The sequence below is a fragment of the Prionailurus bengalensis genome, chromosome E2 (genome assembly GCF_016509475.1).
Source record: "Prionailurus bengalensis isolate Pbe53 chromosome E2, Fcat_Pben_1.1_paternal_pri, whole genome shotgun sequence".
Classification (NCBI taxonomy): Eukaryota; Metazoa; Chordata; class Mammalia; order Carnivora; family Felidae; genus Prionailurus; species Prionailurus bengalensis.
The window spans coordinates 25,749,133-25,768,509 of record NC_057352.1 but is presented as its reverse complement, the minus strand read 5'-3'; the positions used below and the strand labels follow the sequence as shown (position 1 = coordinate 25,768,509).

Here is a 19,377-nt window from a genome sequence, read left to right as displayed (position 1 = left end):
CTGTCAGCACAGAGCCCGACGTGGGGCTCGAACTCACGAACCGCGAGATCATGACCTGAGCCGAAGTCGGCCTAAAGCTTCATTTTCTAAATATGCTGGCTTTTGTAACACAGGACACAGCATAGTTATGTGCAGCTATAAAACATCTTGAATTGATTTCTGGGAGACTGCTGCCCTCTTACTTCCATCTTAATTATAAGTGCTCTCACAATCACTAATTGAACTTTGGTATAATACATTGCAGAGCCAGCCATAGAATGCATGTAAACCCTTTGAGATGGAGTACAACAAATGTATACAATATAGTCTATATTTACTTTACAGTACTTATATAGTAAATATAAATTAGGGCAAACAAAGTTTGTTGCAAAAAAACTTTTTAATCTATCACAAATTGAAAAATGCTGTAAATGCCATACACTATTAGTGTTTGTGTAAATGAGTAGAGTATCAACCGTGTTTTTTCTTGGGTTAACTGTGAAATAGTAAATCAGAGCACAACATTTAGACCTTAAAAATCTTGAGAATGAATGTTAGCAAGAAAGAGAGGGCTTGATTAATCTTTTTTTTATCATCTGATTTTCCTTAAAAATTTAGTAAGATAATATGGATTCACTTTTTTAACTTTTCTTTTCTGTCATTTCTCTAGTGTTGTTAATAACAATACTTGTAGTCGAAGGGATTGCTGTGGCCCAAAAGACCCAAGGTAAAGTACTTACAGTGATAACTTACCACTTATCCAGGACAGTGGGATGGCTTATAGGAAGGGATTGCAACTTTTGAATACTATTTCCATAGTCCCTCTGGGGTGTTACAATGACCTAAAGTTTCTGTCAACCTATCAGCCTCAATTTAACTGGGTTCAGCTGCAGTTAACTAAATTGTCAACATAAAGTCTTGCCCTGATTGATAAATGTTTTAAGTTGGCATTACTAGTGGTTCCTAGCACACTATGGATTATATCCAGAAATTAAATGAGATTTGTGCTTATCACTCAGCAAAAATAAAAATCCCTTTTTTCAGGGTAGACAAGTGAAATATTCCCATCAGTATCTTATTCAAAGCCCTGTAACCTGTTCTGATTGTCCTTGTTTATGAAAGAAGATAAGCTAGTGTGATTTTTGAACCAGATTTTCATGCCAGGGTTTAATACACTTTCTGATTTACTTTTTATTTTCCTCTAAGTTATACATACTTGTGACAAAAATCAAAAGTTAAGGATGAAAAGGCAGTCCTCCATCCTATGCTACTCTACTTCCTTCTCCATGGAGATAACCAGTATTTTAGCTGAATCTTTTGGAATTTTGCTGCATATTACTAAATAATATGTTATACTGTTAATTCTTAATTATTTCAGTCTTAGGTATTAGATAATGATTTTCTACCACAGAAGATGAGAATTTAGCTCTTTCATGCATTTTCTACCCCCTAGTATATACAAATGTTCTATTACTTTCCTTCCATACCACCTGTCTCAGTGTAATTGTGTTGTAATTCTGGTCACCTCTGTATTCAGAATTTACATTAAGTCACTCATGAAACTTTATCCATATGAAAATTTTGTCTTTTAATTTAGGAAATTTTTATTTCCTTTTTTCCTTGTTTAAATTTTTTTTAAGATTTTGTTTTTTTAAGTAATCTCTATACCTCCCATGAGACTCAAACTCCCAACCCCAGGATCAAGAATCACATGCTGTACTGCCTGAGCCAGTTTGGTGCCCTTTAATTTCTTAAATTATCTTTCTCTATTTTTTTCTATTCTATCTTTAAGAAACTTCTATTTAGTTATGGGGTATTTTTGTTATTATTTTCTATTTTCCACCTGTCTTTCTACTCTGTTTTCTTCTCAGTAGTCTCTATTGAGACTTCTTCAACTTCATCCTCTAAACCGGGAACTGGAAAACTTTTTCTTTAAAGAGCCAGATAGTTAATATTTAAAACTTTACAGCCTTACAGTCTCAGAAGCAACTATACACTTTTGCTCTTGTAGTGTGAAAGTAGCTATGGATGGTAGGCATGTGAGTGGAAAAGGATGTCTTCCATTGTGATCTTTATTTACAGAAACAGGGCACAGGCCATTTATAGCTCTCTTCATTAAACTTTCTATTAATTTTTCATTTATTTTTAGAAGCTTTTTGTTTTCCAAATATTCTTAAAGTATTCTTGTTCTTATAGATATACTCTCTTTCTCTAAGGAGATTAAATGTTTGTGTATGTGTGTGTGTGTTTGTTTTTGTTTTTTGTTTTTTTTACATCTTTGTTTCCTCAGCTTTGCTTTCTTTTTTTTTATTCATTTTTCATATTAGAGGATTTCCTCAAATATGGTGATCCCTGAATGTCCACTTATTTATGAGAAGAGCACTAAAATCTGATCATTAGCTGTCTGCAAGTGTAGGAAAGACTTGTTAACTGTGGCCCTCACTGGTGAGTGACCCAACACTGGGGAATTCCTGAGTCTGCATTCTTGCTTGGGTCTCGATTTCTTTGGAGTGTTTAGAGTCCCTAGAGAGGAAGCTTTCCATTTCCTGCTTAGAAGCTTTAAGGGAGTTGAGCAGGGGAAGAGGCTGGGAATGCCATCCACTGTGTTAACATTCCTGAGTCTCTTTGTTTGCAGGTTGGTCTTGTCACCATCAGCTGTTCCTGGTGCTTCCTAATGTAGTAACCCTGCTTTTATCTTCTGCAAAGGAATAACCTCATTTTCTGATGTGATAGAGTAGCAGCTACCTGGTTTTGTGAAGTAGGGGAGAATATTAGAAATCAGATTGATTCTAAATAGACCTTTACCCAAGCCTCATATTTTTAAAAAACACAATTTTACCACCACCTGTCAACCCCTGTCCTGCTTCCAGAGATATCAGGCACTGCCAGTTGTTATTGCACCTACGTTTAGACCTCTTTAAAGGTTTATTTATGCCCTTAAAACATCCTTTACTGTTAAGTGGAGTTTGAGGATAGAGAACTAAATGCATGTGTTTAATCTACAGTTTTCAACCAAAATCCTTTGTAATCTTTGGATCCTATTTGGCTTTTGTGTTAAACTAAATATAGAGGCACCATAGTAGAGATAAACCCCTGGGATCCTTTTATTTTTATTTTTATTTTTATTTTTATTTTTATTTTTATTTTTATTTTTATTTTTATGTCAGAACTGAATTTTATAGAGTTGTACTGATTTATCAGATTCTCCCACACGGTTTTGCCCTTGTAAAATCTAAGCATTTTATTTCCCTGCTCTCCTACAGGGTAAACTTGTCCTCTAGCAGCAAGTTCTTCTCACCAGAACAGCATACGATCTTACCTTTCTCTCACTTCACTGTGTTGTTTTTTGTGCTAAACTTAGTGGTGGTTCTTGCAAAACTATATACAGTATATGTGTAACATTTAGTGAGCAAATATGTAGTTAAATTGTGGGGAAAAGAGAATACTATTCTCTTTTGCTGTAATTCATGTTTTAAATGTGATTTTTTCCCTAAGATGGACAAAATATTGGAATCAAGCATGTTCCTGCAACCCAGTGTGGCATTTGGGTTCGAACCAGCAATGGAGGTCATTTTGCTTCACCAAATTATCCTGACTCTTATCCACCAAACAAGGAGTGTATCTACATTTTGGAAGGTATCTGACCAATTTCTATCTTTTAATGGATCAATTTTTACTTTTTTGTAAAACTAAGTTACATAGATAAGATGCCCAGTTTGAGCCAGTTTGAACAAAATCTAAAAACATGTATTTGAATTAAACTCTAGTAATTATAAATATTTCTGAGTACTGAAGACATTAACAAACACATTAACAAACACATTAACAATTAAAAAATTGAAATTTATAGGAATTTTGAATCTCTTAAAATATAATTCAACCAGATGTGTTGGTATATATGAGAAACTTCTCTGTTAAGACTTAAATTTACTGGCATCTCTTATCATGCTTTATGCAAACTTATGTCCATAGTTACATTAGTTCATTTCTTCTGTTTTTCTATTCATTGTATATTGTATCTCATGAACTGAGCATTAGCTTTTCTACTGTAATTTTAATTAAATACATTTAACTAATTTAATGAACAGCATATGCCAAAGGGAAAGATTGCTACAGTTCTACAAAGTAGCATTGCTACTATTGATATAAAATATAAGATCAATTATGAATTTTATACATAACAATCCTCATTATGATGCTCCTCTGTGAAATAGTAGGTAGTTGTTTTGCTTTGCCCACTTTTGTCAGGACATTTATTACTTTTCTTTGTTTGTGTTGCCCTGATTTGTTTGCTCTTATTTTCTAGCTGCTCCACGTCAAAGAATAGAGTTGACCTTTGATGAACATTATTATATAGAACCATCATTTGAATGTCGGTTTGACCACTTGGAAGTTCGAGATGGGCCATTTGGTTTCTCTCCACTTATAGATCGATATTGTGGTGTGAAAAGCCCTCCACTAATTAGATCAACGGGGAGGTTTATGTGGATTAAGTTTAGTTCTGATGAAGAACTTGAAGGACTGGGATTTCGAGCAAAATATTCATTTATTCCAGGTAATGAAGTTATCTTTTCAGTGGGTCTCACTCTGGTTTTAGAATCTTATGTATATAAAAGAGAATTTAGTCAAGTTAATCAAATTAAGGTTTTAAAAAAATTAACAAGGCCAGAGGGAAATCACTCTGTGAATAAATAAACCCAAAAATTGGAAATAGAACTATATCACTTGAATTTGAAGCATTTCATAGATGGTAACACATTTTTCTTAGATTTATTTATGTTTTATAGTGTTTATCAAGGGTGAAAAATCAAGATAAATACACTTTAAAAATAATACAGCAAATTGTCTTAATTTCATAATCCTTACCAAAAATTATTTTGGCAGCTTTTTGCATTGGAATGATTGAATTAACCCCTCATTTGAATAAGTAGTCTCTAAGAAGTATTGAGCAATAGAAAAAATATTGCTCTGCACTTGGAGGTGAAAAGGTCTGGGTTTGAATCCTTTCTCTGCTACCTAATAGCTGTAAGACTTTAGGCACAGTTGTGCCTGACGGTTGCTATTTGTCAAATGGGAGTACCTGATGTATTTATTAGTTCCCTAAGGCTGCCTTAACTAATTAACTACAAATTTAGCAGCTGAAAACAGTGGAATTTTATTCTCTTGAGTTCTGGAGGGCAGAAAACCCAGGAGCGCCACCTTTTTTCCAGAACCTCTAGGGGAGAATCCATTCCTCACCTCTTGTAGCTTCTGGGGGCTGCCCCAGCATTCCTGGATTTGTGGCCACATCGCTCCAGTCCCTGCCTCCATGTTCACATCACGCTCTGTTCTCAAAATCCTTAACTTACTCACGTCTTTTGTAATATTCAACTTTTTTTTTTTTAACCACATAAAGTAATATTATCAGGTTCTGAGGATTCAAATTAGGGTCTCCATTCAGCCCACTCCACCAGTCTTCCCTATCCTGTGGTATGTATAAACACTGTGAGAATTGTAAAGCCTCTCTGGTGTAAAACCATGCATATCCCTAATACGGAAACACAAAGATCTACAAGTTATTGCTCCTGTCTTCAAACAACTTAGAGACTGAAACAATGAAAAAGTAACTTATCAATTATATAATCTTTTTGCTTTTATGTTTTTGTAAGAAATTTGTTAATTAAAAAACACATATATCTAAATGAAAAAAAACCCATAATCTTACCATCTTCTATATAAAAAACCACTGTTAACAATTTGGTATGTATCCCTTTAGATATTTTTCTGTATCTCTTTTTGTCTTACATAACTGAGACCATGTATCTATATTACCTGCTTTTTTTGCCTAAACAACATAATCAACTTTTTTTTTCTTGTCAGTAAACATTATGGGAATTTTTAAGCATTGTTTCAATATTTATGTTCTCAATACCAAAAGGATAACATTTTTAGAAAGTAAAATTTACCTCTAGACTTTTATTTTTTAGGACAGTTTTAGGTTCCCAGCAAAACTAAGCAGGAAGTACAGAGTTACCATATACCTCCAACCCCGCACAAACACAGCTGCCTCCATAATCAATATCCTGCTCCTTGAGTAGTCCATTTGTTACAGTCAGTGAACCCACACTGACACAACATCACCCAAAGTTCATAGTTTACATTGATTAGGTTCACTCTTGGTGTTGGGTGTTCTGTGTGTTTAGACAAATGTATGACAATGTGTGTCTACCATTTCAGTATCATACCAAGTATTCCCACTGCCCTAAAAATCCTCTGTGCTCCGCCTATTCATTCCTCCCCCTAGCTCTTGGCAAGCACTGATCTTTACTGTCTCCATAGTTTTGTCCTTTCCAGAATTTAAAATAATTTTAAATAATTACAGAGTTATCAAACTTAATTTGAAAGTTCATATAGGACCTATATACACCAAACTGCCAGAATGAAAAAACTGCTAGTTTAAAACATCTCAGAATCTTTAAATAGCCTGCAAAACCTATTTCAATCACAGTTTATTGTATTTAGCTGGATGCTCAATTCTTGTTAAAATTGTTTTTTATTACAGATACTTTATGCATGGTTACCATATTGGAAAAAAAAAAGTAGGGGAGAAACTTTTAGCTTGAGTATACATCTCAGACTTTTCTTTTTTAACGTAATAAACTAAATCAACCTTGCTGAAAGGGGTCAGTGACATTTCAGCTCTTTTGCAGAGAAATATCAAAGACAAATGTAATTAAACAGCATTGGAGTAAAAAGTCATAGGTACTACCTGCCAGATGAATCAGAGTTTCTTCATGTGTAGGCAAGAATTCTAGAATTTTGTCATTATTTCATTAAAATTTCCAGAATTATCCCAGTTGCTACTTCCAGGAAGTAGCAATACATTAAGAGTCCTCTGCCTCAACAAATATCACCAATAGCTTAAAGAATTCCATTTAAAACATACTAATTTCTCATTAGTAGTAGTAGTCATCTTCTTGATTTTATTGATCCCTATTGAAAAATTTATTTTATAAATATGATTTTAAATACCTAGACACAACCATAATTAGCCAATTATGCATTACCTATTTATTTTGATATTTTTTTCTTCAGTGGTAAAACTGTAGCATCCTTACCCACATTATAAAGGCAACATGGTGGTAGGGTAAGAAAAATTGTCTGGAGAATTGCAATCTAGTCCTGACTTTGCCATTATATATATGGTCTAAGAAAATCATTATCTCTCTCATTCAGTTTCCTCATCTATAAAATAGAATATTACATAGTTTTCCTGATGTTGCTATAATTAGCATAGTGGGTGTAGAAATTCTGAACTACTATAAAATGCAAACGTAAGGTAATACACTCTAGAAATCCTACACATTTTCTTCTAATTTGTCTATATTTTAGCCATAATCCATATAAAATTGCCCTCATGATACATAAACTAATAGAAAAAGAGCTACTTTTCTTTAAAGTGAGAATCTTTACATATTAAAAAGCCTGATTTTTAATATTTAAAAACAGTATTAAGAGCATTGTTTTTGATTTTTTTTTGTTTCAGTTTGTAAAGATTTGATTCATATTTAAGATTTTTTAAGCCTTTTTGACACCAAAATATCGTTACTTCAGTTAATTGGTTTAGTTCATAAAAACAAATACCCGACCAGTTAACTTTAATCAGTTATTTGATATATGCTGTTGGTTCTCAGTCTTCTATGAACTACTTCATAGGGCAGAATACCCTGTATATCAGCTAGTCATTTTTTCCCTGCCATTTTGAAAACACAGCTCACTAGCTACTTCTTTGTATATGTGTTGAATTACAAATAACTTATAAAATTCACAATTTTAATCCTTTTTAAGTGTACAAGTACATGTCAAGTACATTTATTACAATGTTGTGCAGTGGTCACCACTATCCATTTCCAGAACTGTTTTGTTAACCCACGCTGGAACTCTGTATCCATTAAACACTAACTGTCCATTCCCCCTTTCCTCCAGCTTCTGGTACTTACTGTCTCTATGAATTTGACTAATCTAGGATTCTCATGGTTCATCCATGTTGTAGTTTGTGTCAGAATTTCATTTCTTTGTTAGGCTGAATAATACTCCACTGTGTTGTATATACATTCATTCATCCCTCAGTGGACTAGCTATCACAATTGACAGAGTTCTGAGTTTTCAGGTGGCATAAATAAGTTATTCATGATGGGATCAGAAGTATAAATATTAGCATTTTAAAAAACATTGCTCCTATAAACAAACACCTAAGCATGCCCAGAAACAGTGATCTGTAATCTATACCAATGAAAGCTTTCTCTTGCTTTGTTATTAAATTAGCATTAGATAGAACTTAAGACATTAAGCCTTAAAGTAACTCTAAACTATCTCAATGCCAATGACTTTCTTCTTTTTTCTGTTACAGATCCAGACTTTACTTACCTAGGAGGTATTTTAAATCCCATCCCAGGTTTAGTATATCACCTCTTTTTCCTCATGGCATTTTGATCAGTCTTATTTTCCTTTGAACATCATTCAACTTTTCTTTCTAGATTGCCAGTTTGAGCTCTCAGGAGCTGATGGAATAGTGCGTTCTAGTCAGGTAGAACAAGAAGAGAAAACAAAACCTGGCCAAGCAGTTGATTGTATATGGACAATTAAAGCTACTCCAAAAGCCAAGGTATTATTATGTACTGAGTCACTTTAGAAAAGAACGTAACAAGACATTGAATTGCATAATATATTTTTTTGATTCCTGCAAATACTTACTATTGTATAAACTGATACTACAAGTTTTTAAAAATTGATTTTATTGCAATCGGATTGGGCATCACAGCATTATTATAGTTAAGTAAACTACAATATAAATTCAGGAATATCACACAAATTTTGAGATTCTTAAAATCTGTGTATTCCTAAGTGGAAAGTACAAGTGTTGATCCATACGATCATAGATTCTTTAAAAAAATGTTATAAGGAGGAAAAATAGACCTCAAGAGGTTGAAGTGTCTTATCAAGGTTCTCAGAGTTGGTCATAGTGTCAAAACCAAAACACAAATATAGTGAGTCTCAGTTCTGTGTTCTTTCTTTCCATGCTGTCTTGTGCTAATGATGTAGCACTATGATTGGAAAGTACCACAGGGAAGGATGTTTTTAAATAACTCTGACAGATTGAGATTGGTTGCTAACTACTTTTGCAAAAAAGTTTTTAATTTATACTTCTAGGAATATTCACAGTTAAAATTATATTTAATGTGGATACATGTGAAAAGAGAGGGTGAGGATAAGAGAACAAACCTTTAAAGAATTATGAAAATCAAATTTAGAGTTAAGGTAATATGATGGATTAGATTATATGAAAACTTACCTGTTACAAAACACCTAGAAATATTGGGTAAAATATAACAAATAACTCTTTTAAAAGCATAGGTAAGATTTCCAAAGATAATTCTTAATGGACTAGAAATGAAGAGAGATAACTATAAGCCAGAGTAATAAACTGAAAACTGAAATCGATGGTACAAATGCCTCTTGCTGATTTCAGTACACTCTGACTATTCACCGGAAGACATGCCAGGAGCTTGGTGTTAACGGCCACGGTGAGACAGAAAAGGCCTGGGGTTTGTGTTTGTGAGATCCCTCACATAAAGCTGGAACTCTCAAAGAGAGACAATTGCTATGAAGTAGTAGATTAGAAAAAAAACTTCCACTAACATAGGTTGATAATAAGAAGTATTATCATAGGTTGATAAGTAAGAAGCTTATCTTTCCAGGCTCAGTCTCAGGGATAAGGCTGGGGTCTCCCCTAAAATTTTTACCTAGAAACCTGTTTATATTAGAGGTTGGGATGTATATAATTTACATTCCATGCCCAATCCAGGAACCAATTAGTCTAAAAATTAACAAAATGGTCCTGACCTCAAATAACCTTTTTATAGACACCGGGCAAAAATAAATACAAAATAACCATGGAGGCTACAGGATTGCCACCAGTAAAATACCGCTGAAGGTATGCTCACAACCCAAAATTAGAAAACAAGTAGAGCTTGGGTGGTGCAGTTGGTTAAGCATCCAACTTCTGCGGAGGTCATGATCTCATTGTTCATGAGTTTGAGCCCTGCATTGGGCTCCATGCTCACAGCTCAGAGCCTGGAGCCTGCTTGGGATTCTGTGTCTCCCTCTCTCTCTGCCCCTCCCCTGCCTGTATTCTGTCTCTCTCTCAAAAATAAACATTAAAAAAAAAAAACCACACACATAAGCAGACAACTCACCACAAGTGAATTAGCAGGCATAACAGCAAGGAGTTTCTTAGATCCCTAAGAACAGAAGTGTTTTAAGTATCTTATAAGAAGGAATCAAAAAGATGAGAAAGAAAAATGACCAAGTACACTTTTAAAATAACCAAGTAAAACTTCTTGAAGTAAAAGGTATAGTTATTAAAGGATAGATCTGAGAAAATTGCCCAGGGGGTGGGGTAGTGGCAGTTTATCAAGAAAATGTTAAAGCTGGGGCACCTGGGTGGCTCAGTAAGTTCATCCGACTTTGGCTCAGTTCATGATCTCATGGTTCATGAGTTCAAGCCCCATGCCAGGCTGTAGCTTGGAACCTACTTCCAATTCTCTATCTCCCTCTCTTTCTGCCCTCCCCTGCTCATGCTCTCCCTCCCTCTCCCTCTCTCTCTCTCTCTCTCTCTCTCTCTCTCTCTCTCTCAAAAATAAATAAACCAAAGAAAGAAAAAGAAAAGATGTTCAAGCTGACAAAAAACATTGACACAAAGTGATGGCCAAAGCAAGAAAAAAGTTTTAATTGACACCTACCTACATTGGCCACCATAGACAGTGAGACATCTTTTTTTTTTTAATTTTTTTTTTCAATGTTTATTTATTTTTGGGACGGAGAGAGACAGAGCATGAACAGGGGAGGGGCAGAGAGAGAGGGAGACACAGAATCAGAAACAGGCTCCAGGCTCTTAGCCATCAGCCCTGAGCCTGACGCGGGGCTCGAACTCACGGACTGCAAGATCGTGACCTGGCTGAAGTCGGACGCTTAACCGACTGCGCCACCCAGGCGCCCCACAATGAGACATCTTTAAAACAACTAGAGATAAAAGAGAGATATCAGAATCCTTAACAGCAAAATAGAAGCCAGAAGATACTAATGTCCTTAAAGTGCTAAGAAAAAAATAACTGCCAAGCTAAAATTCTAAAATTCAGTACTCAACTATCATTTAAGAATATGGGCAAAATTAAAACATCTCTGAGCACAAATAATAAATGGACCAAATACTACAGTTAAAATCCAAGTGTATCCTGTTTTAGGATAACTATGGAAAATTTTGAAATAACAAAAATAGAAAAGAAATAGCACAAATACCAAAAGATATCTGATATAGCTATTAAAATACAAATCAAGAATGTCACCAATTTGCAAGGAAGGTAATAATTTTAAATTTTATCTATTAATATGGCCTCAAAATGTACAAAACATGAATTGATAGTTGCTGAGCAAAACTGACAGATCCACAATTATAGTGGGTAATTAATTTCACCTCTCAGTAATTAAGCATACAAAAAAATTAGTAAGGCTCAGAAGATTTAAATAATGCAGTTTGCCTGATAAGACATGGTACTTTACTTTCAACGTCCAAAAAATAAGCATTTTCTACAAGCATGCGTGAGACATTTATAAAATCTGATCCATACACTAAAACTAAAAACAGAAGTCTGAAATATGTACCAGTGCTTAGTTTCATGCAGAGCATCCTCTGACAAAAATACACATAAATTGGGAACCAGTAACCAAAAGATACCTTTAAAACCCTTATGTTTAGAAATTTAATAATATGCCAGCTAGTATTTAATAGGTCACAGAAGAAATCAGGACATAAATTTAAACAGATTTAAAACTCAGTAATATTGAAAATACTACATATCAAAATGTGTGGTATGCAGCTAAAAGTACTTTAAGGGAGTTTTATAAATGCTTATTTTAGAAGAAGAAAAAGATTTAAATTTAATAAGCTAAGATTCAACTCAAGAAGTTAGAAGAATGACCAGAGGAATCCAAAGAAACAGTAATAATGAAAGCAGAAATAAACAGTATTTTAAAACAAAGTTATAAAAAGAATCAACAAAACCAAAAGCTGGCCATTTGTAAAAGATTACTATAGACACACCTCTGCCAAGATTGATTTAGAAAAAAAGACCTAAATAATATTTAGAAATGGAAACAGTCATGAATCAACTACAGCAGAGATTAAAAACCATCATAAGACAAACTATGAAGAAGACCTGCTAAACAACAACAACAAAAAACCTGAGTGTTTCTTAAATAAATGACAAGGTAGGTAAAACACAGCAGTAGAATCTACACATTAAAAGAGATATAAAAGTCAAATGAACTTGTGTATTCAAGCAAACTGTAAAAGAAGGAAACATTAAAAGACATAAGTCTGAACACTGGTATTTGATAATGAAGAATTTGATTTGATAATAGTACTGAGATTATTTTTTAAGTGGTCAATAGCAATACACCTAGAACTGTTGACCTGTGAATCTCTCTGGGATTTGTCTCAGTATGTGAGAGGCAGAAGTGGGAGGGGTATTACAGTTCAAGCAAGACTGGCTGAATTAACAACTTAGGAGATGGGGCATGAGTTTAGGATACTATTTTGTCTGCTTTTGCACATTTGAAATTTTCCATAATCAAACTGTTTTAGACTAGAAGATGATACTAAGAGTAATTCTTTGCTGATAAATTTGCAAACCGTCTAAATGGACAGTTTCCTGAAACATATGTGTGTACATACGTATTTACATACATATATATGTTTACCAAAATTAATTAAATAGAAAACCTGAATAAATCTTACCAAATTATCAAAATTGATTTTTTACTTAAAATAGGTAAACAGAAAAATTGGTCGGGGTGCCTGGGTGGCTTAGTTGGTTAAGTGTCCAACTTCAGCTCAGGTCATGATCTCACAGTTTGTGAGTTTGAGCCCCACTTTGGGCTCTGCGCTGACAGCACGGGGCCTGCTTGGGATTTCTCTCCCTTTCTCTCTAAATAAATAAATAAACCAAAAGAAAAAAGAAAAATTGGTCACGTTAGATTTTACCAAATAGTCAAGGAACATGTTACATAATAAAAATTGAAGAAAAAAGAACATTCCCCCAGCCTGTTCTATCAGAGCTAAATAGCATGATAGAATTATACACCAGGATTATTTATAATGGTTTTGTTTTAAAAGTCATGACCTGGGGCGCCTGGGTGGCGCAGTCGGTTAAGCGTCCGACTTCAGCCAGGTCACGATCTCGCAGTCCGTGAGTTCGAGCCCCGCGTCAGGCTCTGGGCTGATGGCTCAGAGCCTGGAGCCTGTTTCCGATTCTGTGTCTCCCTCTCTCTCTGCCCCTCCCCTGTTCATGCTCTGTCTCTCTGTGTCCCAAAAAAAATAAATAAATGTTGGAAAAAAAAAATTTAAAAAAAAAAAAAAAGTCATGACCTAGAAATTGTTGGACAGTTTAATATTAGAAAATCAAATGATATAGTTTCCCATATTAACAGATTAAAGGAGAAAACCCAGTTATATCAATGGATGCAGAGGAAATATTCAGTGAAACTTAAAACCTATCGATAAAAAAACCGTTGGTAAGTCCAGCATAGAAGAATGTCTTCAGCATGATGAAGAGTATCTACCAAAACCCTAATTCAAACGTTGTAATTAATGGTGAAACCTTAGAAGTATTTCCTTTAAAGTCAGGAATAAGTCAGGGATGTCTGTTGTCATTGTTTTATTTGCTAGTGTTCTGAAATCCTGGTTGGGGCATCAAAATGAGAGAAGAAAAGTTCATCAATTATAAAGATCAACTGCTTTTCTCTACTAAAGCCAAAAGCAGTTAGAAAATCAAACTTTTTAAAGCACTACGATAACAAATCATAAGGTACTAGAAGCAAATTTTTCAATTGAAATGCATTAAAGAAGGCCTACAGAAATGGGGGAGAGAGGGAGATCATTTTTATGGATGGGAAGATTCAGTATCACAAAAATGTTCATTGTTCTCTAATTTATCAATTTAAAGTAATTCCATTCCAAATCCCAGGAGGGATTTCTAGGGAAGTTGGCAAGCTAATTCTAGAATTCACATAGAAGAGGAAAGCATTCAGAAGAACCGTAACAGTTTTGAATAAAAACAAGTGGAGATACTTACCCTTCAAGATAAAGTTGTGGCAGTTGGATAGAATGCATTTGTCATGGAATATACAAACTAATAAAATTGAATTAAGTATCTAAAGGTAAAACTACACATATATGGTGGTTGCCAGAGGGGAAGTGGGTGAGGGAATAGGTGAAGTAGACAAAGGAAATTAAGAGGTACAGACTTCCAGTTATAAAATAAGTCACAGGCATGAAAGGTATAGCATAGGGAATATAGTAATACTGTAATAATGTTTGGTGACTACACTTACTGTGTTGAGCACTGAGTAATGTATAGAATTGTTGAATCACTGTATTGTACTCCTGAAAATATTATAATAAAGTGAGTCAAATGAATTTTTTAGTTTCCCAGTGCATCTAAAAGTTGTTTTACACTGTACTTTGATCTGTTAAGTGTGCAATAGTATTATGTCTAGAACAACAGTGTATGTGCCTTAATTCAAAAATACTGTATTGCTAAAAAATGCTAATAACCAGGATATGAGCTTTCAGTGAATCATAGTCTTTTTGCTGCCTCGATATTGATGGCTGCTGACTGATCAGGGTGGTGGCTGCTGAAGGCTGCGGTGACTGTGACAATTTCTTAAAATAAGACAACAATGAATTTGCTGTGATTGACTCTCCTTTCAAAAATGATTTCTCTGCAGCATGCGATGCTGTTTGGGAGCATTTTACCCACAGTAGAACTTCTTTTAAAATGGAGTCAATCCTCTCAAGCCCTCCCGCTGCTTTATCAACTAAATTCATGTAATATTCTGAATTCTCTGTTCTCATTCCAATAGTCTTCACAGCATCTTCACCGGGAGTACACTCCATCTGAAGAAATCACTTTCTTTGCTCATCCATGAGAAACTTCATCTGTTAGAGTTTTATCATGAGATGGTTGCAATTCAAATATAATAATACCAAAGTTTGAAATAGTGTGAGAATTACCAAGTGTGATCCAGAGAGACAAAAATGAGCAAATGCTGTTGGAAAAATGTCACTGATAGACTTGCTTGATGCAGGGTTGCCAAAAACTTTGAAGATGTAAAAAAAAAAAAAAATGCAGTATCTGTGAAGCAAGATGAAATAAGGTATGCCTCTCTTTTTGTGGAAAGGCCACTGAGAACAATGGACTGGAACACTGCTTGCACACTTCTTTTGTATATATTTTTATAAGTGGATTTTTCTGAAACATCACCCATTAACTAGTTTACTCCATATTGAGTATTCATGGGTTAGGGTGGTCTTTAACATGTTTTCCTTTAACTTTCTTATATCATCTGTTTAGTTATTTAGTTTATTTAACACAATTTTATTTATTATTTCTTTTAATGTTTATTTTTGAGAGAGAGAGGGACACAGTGTGAGCAGGGGAGGGGCAAAAAGAGGGAGACACAGAATCTGAAGCAGGCTTCAGGCTCTGAGCTGTCAGCACAGAGCCCGACACATGGCTTGAACCCACAGAACAGTGAGAGCATGACCTGAGCTGAAGTCCGACACTTAACTACCTGAGCCACCCTGCTGCCTCAGGAGGTTGAGTGTCGGACTTCAGCTCAGGTCATGCTCTCACCGTTCATGAGTTCAGGCTCCACATCAGGCTTTGCGTTGACAGCATGGAGCCTGCTTCAGATTTCTCTGTTTCCCTCTCTGTCTGCCCCTCCCCTCCTTGCTCACTCTCTCTCAAAAATAAACATTAGGGGCGCCTGGGTGGCTCAGTCTGTTAAGCGTCCGACTTCGGCTCAGGTCATGATCTCGCGGTCCGTGAGTTCGAGCCCCGCGTCGGGCTCTGTGCTGACAGCTCAGAGCCTGGAGCCTGTTTCAGATTCTATGTCTCCCTCTCTCTGACCCTCCCCTGTTCATGCTCTGTCTCTCCCTGTCTCAAAAATAAATAAAACGTTAAAAAAATAAATAAATAAATAAATAAATAAACATTAAAAAATTGTTTTGAAAAAGTAACATTCTCCAATATTCAGTATTCCAAATAACACTCCTAAAAATTTATGAATCTCGAATTATTTCTTCATGAAGTACTTCAAAGACAAGGTCTAAGAAATATTAATTTCTTAAACATTTATTTTTTACCTTTTTAAAAGAGAGTACATGTGCAAGACCGGGAGAGGGGCAAAGGGAGAAAGAATCTTAAGCAGGCTCCACACTCAGTGCGGAGCCTGACACGGGGCTCAATCCCACAACCCTGGGATCATGACCTGAGCCGAAATTAAGGGTCAGACACTCAACTGAGCCACCCAGGCAACCCTAATTTCTTAAACATTTGAATAATTATTAAATATTGTCACATTAAAAAATAAAAACTATTACAGGTATAGAGGAAGCCTCATATGTTCCCTTTAGCTTTCCTACATACCCTGAGTTCGAGTTTTATAATTTCTATACAATTTTGTATTTTCATATTTATGTACTATAAAAATATGTACTATTCTGTATATTTTTAAATTTTTTATCAATTGTAGAAATTAATCACCGTTCTCTTTTTAGACATTTAATTTGCTTTCACATTTTAATATATTAAATAATACTGCTATAAACATTTTTGTATTTTCATTATGCCCATGTATGATGACTTCATTTGGTTATATAGCTAGAAGTGTAGTTTTGTGTTGTAGGACATGACCATCTTTAGCTTTACCAGAGCATGCCAAAGGCTGCCAAAGTGTTAGTGGCAATTTATTCTTTTAAGAGTATTTTCATTACTCAATCCTTGCTGACACTTGGTCATATCAAGTAACATACAAATTTTTTGACAGATGCTTAGAGTCATTTGACAGCCACCATAATCAAGAACCATTCCATTACCCCAATGAAATTATCTTGGTCTCTTCCTTTGCAGTCAAAACCCGTCTTTAATCTTGATCCCTGGCAACTAATTATCTTTTACTGTTCTATAGTTTTACCATTTCCAAACGTCCTATAATTAGAATCACATAGTATGTATGAGTCTGAATTCTTTTGTTTAGTATGATGCGCTTGAGATTCTTCTGTTATTGCATGTACCAGTAGTTCATTTCTTTTATTGATGAACAGATTTTATGATGTGGATATACTATAGTTTATTCTTAACAGCTGAAGAACATGGGGACTGTTTCCAGTTTTTTTTATTATTGATAAAACTTCTATACACATTTCTGTACAGGCTGTTTTGTGTAAACACGTTTTTAATTTTTCTGGATATTCATCCAGGAGACTGCTGATTCACATGGTAGCTTTATAAGAAACCAGCAAGCTGTTTTCCAGAGTGGTTATATTGTTTTGCGTTTCTTTCCACAAGGAATGTTACCAGATTTTCAATTGCTCTACGTAAGTTCTAAGCACTTGGTATTATCAGCTGTTTGTTTTTTTTTTATAGTTACTCTAATGAAGATATAATGCTATGGGTTTTAATTTGCAAATTTGCAATGTCTAAATCTTTAGTGGTGTTGGCTATGCCCATTTTAAGATTGAGTAGTTTTCTTACTATTCACTTTTGAGTTCTGGGTTAAGTCTTTTGGCAAGTGATATACAAATATTTTCTCTCAGTTGGTGGCTCTTTTTACTCAACAGTGTCTTTCACAGAGAAAAAGTTTAATGCAGTCAAATTATTCATTTTTTAATGAATTTTCCTTTAATGTATCTAAAAACTCTTTGCCTGACCCAAAGTCATAATTTTTTTCCTATATTTACTTCTGAAAGTTATATAATTTTATATTTTTATGGCCCATTTTGAGTTAATTTTTGTATAAGGTATTGTGTATAGCCCAAGGTTTGTTTTCTTTTTCTTTCTTTCTTTCTTTCTTTCTTTCTTTCTTTCTTTCTTTCTTTCTTTCGCTTATGGATGTCTGACTTTTCCAGCACCATTTGTTGAAGACTATCCTTTCTCCATTATTGCTTTTGTACCTCCGTTAAAAGAATAATAATAACTTCATTTGTAAGAATCTATTTCTGGGCTCTGTTCTGTTTCATGGATCTGTGTGTCTGTCCTTTTGTCAGTTCCACACTGTTTTGATTATTGGAGCTTTAAAGTCTACCCTCTGGCACTCTACAGCTTCCAGTATGGTGCTGAATGGGAGTTACCTTGTTATTGATTTTGAGGGGGAAAGCATTCAGGTTTTCACCATTAAGTATGGTGTGAGCTCTGGGTTTTTGTAGATACCCTTTACCAGATTACAGAAGTTCTGCTGTTTTTCTAAGATTTTCATCATGAATGGATGTTGATTAACAGATTAAAGTGATCATGTATCTTCTCTCTTTTAGTCTGTTTATAATGGAGACTTATATTGATTCTTCATAATTTAAACCAGCCTTGGATACCTGGGATGAACCATATTTGGTTGTGATTAAAGTATTACCATTTTTCTATGTTGGTGGATTAAATTAGCTAATATTTTATTGAGGATTTTTGCATCTGTTTTCTGGAGTGATGGTTCTGATACCATTTCCAACTGTGGGCTTTTTTCCCTTATACCACCAAGCAATTCTCAGACACCAACTGGGTGTCCAGTGATTCAACTCAGTTCTGACAGTATCTACCCTGAGATGGCATCAGATTCCTAAGGTTAGGGGCTCAGTCCCACAAGTCTGGCCTCCACTTCAGATGCCATTCTTATATCCAGGTTGTCACCTGTGCTTCTGACCAACTGGTTATAAGTCAGAGGTTTCTATGAGCCCCTTCTTGAGTTTGATTAATTTGCTAGAGCCACTTAGAAAACTCAGGAAACCAGTTTGCTTACTTAAATTGCCAGTTAATTACAGAGCATATTAAAGGATAAGAATCAACAGCTAGATGAAAAAATACAGGTGAGGTCCTGAACAAAGGAGCTTCTGTACCCATGGAATATGGGGTTTAGCACAATGGCATATGGAAACATTCTGGTTCACCAACTTGAAAGCTCTTGAAACCTTTTCCTTTTGAGTTTTTTTATGGAGGCCTTATTACATAAGCATGGCTAATTAAATCATCAGCTGTCAGCCCTGGCCCTCTCTTCTCCCTAGAAGTTGGGGTGGAACTGAAAGTGTAAACCCTCAATTCATGGTTATTTACCCCAGTGACCAGCCCCCATCTTTAGGGGATTTCCAAAAGTTACCTCACTAACATACATAATTGTTGAAAGAGCCACAAGACACCCATTTCAACTTTATGGCTCTAGAACATTTTCAGGAACTGAGGACAAAAGATCCTCCCATTGCTCCTATTGCTCAGGAAATTCCAAGGGTTTTGGGAGCTCTGAGCCAGAAACAGA

General features: G+C 35.0%; 1 protein-coding gene across 4 annotated transcripts in view; it reads left to right on the top strand.

Moving 5' to 3' along the window:
- The window catches only part of NETO2 (neuropilin and tolloid like 2), a 65,799-nt gene that overhangs the window by 11,821 nt on the left and 34,601 nt on the right, over window positions 1-19,377 (top strand). Inside the window, exons 2-6 of one of the 4 annotated variants that reach the window (XM_043600806.1) lie at window positions 650-706; window positions 3,475-3,615; window positions 4,286-4,534; window positions 8,369-8,413; window positions 8,496-8,623. In XM_043600806.1, the coding sequence (XP_043456741.1) occupies window positions 650-706; window positions 3,475-3,615; window positions 4,286-4,534; window positions 8,369-8,413; window positions 8,496-8,623 (620 nt within the window). The remainder of the gene's footprint in view (window positions 1-649; window positions 707-3,474; window positions 3,616-4,285; window positions 4,535-8,368; window positions 8,414-8,495; window positions 8,624-19,377) is intronic. The other 3 variants (XM_043600807.1, XM_043600808.1, XM_043600809.1) reach the window with 3 other exon arrangements.